General features: G+C 28.8%; 1 protein-coding gene across 1 annotated transcript in view; it reads left to right on the plus strand.

The window, feature by feature from the left end:
- The window catches only part of pard3aa (par-3 family cell polarity regulator alpha, a), a 233,055-nt gene that overhangs the window by 166,231 nt on the left and 61,824 nt on the right, over nucleotides 1–5,000 (plus strand). The window contains exon 17 of the mRNA XM_073830324.1: nucleotides 2,737–2,923. Within this exon, the coding sequence (XP_073686425.1) occupies nucleotides 2,737–2,923 (187 nt within the window). The remainder of the gene's footprint in view (nucleotides 1–2,736; nucleotides 2,924–5,000) is intronic.

Consider the following 5,000-nt stretch of genomic DNA (forward strand, 5'->3'; position numbering starts at 1 on the left):
AGTTCCCCATATTTCCTGACCCACGCTCAGTGTGTCCGCACTGCAGCGAGAGACTGTCTTTGATACGCTGATGCAACCGCTCTGTAACTCCTCCTGCAGCGTTACGGTTGACTACTCTGAGATCCAAGCTCTGGGGTCTGGAACCTCTCGTGGATCTTCAGCGGGGCCCCTGTCCTCTGGGACGGACCGCCTGCGGCATCAAGGCCTCCTGTAAACGTCCAGGTGACCTTGAGAGCTCCAAAGCCACCAATGCTTTGCATTTTCTAAGTGTTTCGTCAGTTGTGTTGATGAAATCAAATGAAACCCTTTATAGATTCTTCATATCTAACCCCTGCGATGTTGAAAATGGGTTTCAAATGTCTCGTCTCAAGTGAAAACGCTGCTCATCCTCATGTTCCTCAAGCTGAGCTTTGTAAATATTTGTGAATGTTTTGTCTTGTACGTGTTAATGATTTAATGATGAACGTTTAACACAGCAGATTTATTTCAGGAGTGTTAATGTCTGTGTGGGTTGGATTAGTCTAAGTTAAACTAAATCTTTCAGGTCAGCGCTTGTTCAGGACTGTGTGCATTCGCACATTACATGAGGCCTTTTACCACGGACGCTCTGATGCCAGTGCACTAAATTGACATGACAAAGCTTCTCTAATGGACTCTACTAATTACTAATTTGTCATTTTGGTGATGATTAATCCCAAATGACATATACTTATTAATAGAAACAGCCCTCATGGAGTGATCCAAAGTTGACTTTCTTGAGGGTACAATGCTTTTGTGATATTGTGATATGCCCCAAAGGTTACCAGTGTAGATATTTAACCACTAGGCTACAGTGTTTAATGACAGTCAAGAATAAGACTTTCCAAAACATGCCTGATGGTGCACAACAAGGTGCAGCTATTATTTTATTTTATTTTATTTTATTTTATTTTATTTTATTTTATTTTATTTTATTTTATTTTATTTTATTTTATTTTATTTTATTTTATTTTAATCAAAAACAGGCATGATGATACACAACAATTGTATTATTTAATTAAATTTAATTGATTTTATTTTAATCAAAAACATGCATGATTGGTACACAACAATTTTAGTATTTTATTTATTTATTTAATTTCCAAAAAACATGCATGATGGTCCAGAACAAATTTATTTATTTATTTAATCAATAACATGTTTTACAACAATTTATTTAATTTTATTATTTTGTTTTTATTTATTTATTTTGTTAAATTGATTTTATTTTATTTTATTTTAATCAAAAACATGCATGATGGTACACATTTTTTTTTTCAAAACATGCATAATGGTGCACAGCAATTTTTAAATATTTATCTTTTTATATTATTTTATTTTATTTTTATTTTTATTTTACAACCATCCACAGCAATTGTTTTTTTTATTATATTTATTTTATTTTATTGTTATTTTTATTTTAAAAAAATTTGATAAATCGTATCTTATTATTTTATTTTAATCAAACATGCATGATGGTACACAACAATTTTATTTATTTATTTATTTATTTATTTATTTATTTATTTATTTATTTATTTATTTATTTATTTATTTTCAAAACATGCATAATGGTGCACAAATGTTTTATTTTTTATATTATTTTATATATTACTTTACTTTATTTCAGTGTATTTATATGTTATTTTGTAATTAAAAAATGCATCTTAATTATTTATTTAGTTTTTTTCATTCAGTGTATTTATATTTTATTTTATATTTTTAAATGTATCTTAATTATTTATTCATTTTTATTTTATTATTTTATTTTTCATATTATTTTTTAAATAGATCTAATTTTATTTACTTTATTTTATTTTAATCAAAAACATCCATGATGGTACACAACAATTATTTTATTGTATTGTATTTTAGTGTTTTATTTTAGTATTTGTTTAGTTTATTTATTTTCTAAATTAATCTTATTTATTTAATTTTATTTTACTATATATATATATATTTAAAGTCTGACCTCTCCTGAATGAAAAGCACTGTTTTTCCCCTCCACCCACTTTATTTATTTATTTATCTATTTATTTATTTATTTATTTTTTAAAGGTCAAGTCCCGACGTGACCTGTGTTTAACATACAACCAGTCTTGAAGTGTCCATTAATTGTTATCACATGCTAAAGCTGCACGTTTCAGGCGCTGTGTACTCGGCCAAAGCACGTAAACAATCATTTATTTCAGTCCAAGTATTTTGTTGTCTGAGCCACGCTGAAACTAAATCTTAGTTTTATTTTTGCTGGTAGGCCGCCAGCGTTATTTTTTTTCGTCTAGGAGCAATTACCTTTGATTGCTCTTAAGCTGCTAAAGTTGCAAAATGACTTATAGTTGAAATAAATACACTTGGAACGAAACCCAAGCGGAACTCCAGAAGTTCATGTTTGGGTGGAAAATCCTTGCTTTAATTGTGAACATATGCTTTTTGTTCTCCTCAAACATCTTTGTTTACGCTCCAGCTGCTTTGTGTATTTTTTAGGGATTGTTGACTTACAGTAAGTGAGTTTTTTCTACCTGTGTTTTGGTTTCAGACACAAACGTAATTGCTGTTTTTGCGTGGATAAATGTTTATATGGGACATTTCGGTCATATCTGAGTGTACACCTTACTTTTGACTCACTCTTTTGTGGTCATTCAAAGCCAGTTAAATAAACACAGTTGTGGTATCGTTTTGTTTTCAGTATAATGTTGACGTACTCTTTCTGTCTCTCAGGTCACTACCAGCTGTCCCCCACTGTGAATATGCCCCAGGACGACACAGTCATCATTGAAGATGATAGGCCACCTGTTCTTCCTGCCCGCTTGTCTGACCAATCATCATCCAGCTCCCATGATGACATGGGGTTTGTGACAGAAATGCCAGTATCTTGGCCCAAAGATGTCCAGATACAGGATGAAAGGTAATGTTATCAGCTACCCCAGAATCGTCAGGACATTAATGGGTTGAATTAAGTACAAAGCATGTTTGATCAGATTTAAAAATGAGATGAGACTTCGGTCATATCAGAATTCTGTTAAATGCAGGTCACTTTGTGCATCTTTCTCTGTTTAGACCTTGTTTTTGGACACTTTGTTTTATAGAATAATGCTGATAATTACACAATTAATTAATTAACATTAGTTTTTTTTTCTTCTGTAAACACACACACACACACACACACACATTAAAAAATGAATTTAATGGAATTAAAACATACTTTTATAAAAGCTAAAAATAATAAATAAATATGATTAATTAAAAAAATGAAATATAAATAAACAGAAAAATAAAATTGTTGTGCACCACTATGCATGTTTAAAAATAAATAAATAAAGAAATGAATAAAATGTAATAAAAGAAAAGAATAAAAACAAATGAAAAGAATAATAAAATAATTAATAATAAAAAAACAAACAAACAATAAATAAATAAGAGCATATTTAATAATATGAAATAAAATATTAATCAATATAAATGAATCAAATTAAATTGTGTATGTTTTTTAAATATCTAAAAATATTTTGCATGTTTTTGAAAAAATAAATAAATAAAAGTAAAATAATAAAAAAATTGATCAATCAATAATAAAATAATAAAAATAACATAAAATACACAAACAGAAAAGTAAATAAATAAATTCAATCCATTTAATAAATTAAAATAGAACGAAACAGAAATAAATAAAATAAAATTGTTGTGCTCCATTTTGCATGTTTTTAAATAAAATAAAATAAAATAAATTATTTATTTATTTATTTATTTTAGGCTGTCATTAGACCTTGTAGCCTAGTGAATAAATGTATGTATGTATGCAAGTATGTATGTATTTATATATTTATTTATTATGGTTTTCGTTTAAAAAAAAAGAACTCGCATAAAAAGAATTTAATTAAAAATATAAATAAACATAATAAAAAAACAACCAAAATTAATAAATAAAACATGAATAATTTGTATAAAATACAATAAAAATAATAAAAGCAGGGTTATTATAGTTAACTTAAACTAAAACAATAATAAAAATAAAATGTTACGTACTAAAACATAATTTATTTATGCCAAGAAGTTCAAGACAAAAAGACAAGAAAACATTTGTTATTTATATGTATTAATATTTAGTATATTTATGTTTAGTTTAAGTTGAAATACTAAAATAACTCAAACTAAAACTAAAGAATTGATACTTACTCTGTAGTGTCAGTTTAAGGCAAGATGTACATATATCACAGACATGATTTAACTGCATTTGGAAATCAGCCAGAGAATCACAGCAAATTTTTGACTTTTATGGTTTGTTAGATGACAGCTTATCAGAAAACGTTCTCCCTCATTTAGAAACGATCTTTAATCACTGCAGCTGTGTTGCTTCACATAAAACATCAACCCATCAAAACTACAAAAAACAAAAGCTCATTTTGAACCCTAAATTGTGAATGCAGAGTCATACTTTTATTCAAGTTTTCACTTCAATTCAAGTTTATTTGTATAGCGCTTTTCACAATACAAATCGTTGCAAAGCAGCTGTACAAAAATGTAGGCTACTACAATATATTTAGTAGCTTATTAGTGGTGACTACTGTATGTTAAGTCGATGTACATATGGTATAAATATAAAAACAGTAATGGTGTAATCAAAAACAGATGATGAACACTAATAGAATGATTATGTGTTGCAATCAAACTTGTAGAAAATGTGTGTAGTGCTGTATGTTGTTTCAAGGCTGGCATCATCGGCGGTCCTCTGAGGGGTTGGCATCGTCTCTTCTTCTGAATCCGGGCTGAATCTTGTGTAAATCCTAGTTACCACGGGATGGAAATCCCGTGGCAGAAACAGAGAAACAAATAGAGAAATAATTAGCGTAGCTGCTGTTCCAACCAAGCAAAAATGATGTGTTTAGCCCAAGCTGAAGAATGTTGATGTGCATTTGATCAGATGTACCTGAAGTACAACGTTATGAGATACATTACGTGAATGCTTGGCTAAAGAGATGAGTCTT

This window comes from Garra rufa, chromosome 24 (assembly GCF_049309525.1).
Source record: "Garra rufa chromosome 24, GarRuf1.0, whole genome shotgun sequence".
Taxonomy (NCBI): Eukaryota; Metazoa; Chordata; class Actinopteri; order Cypriniformes; family Cyprinidae; genus Garra; species Garra rufa.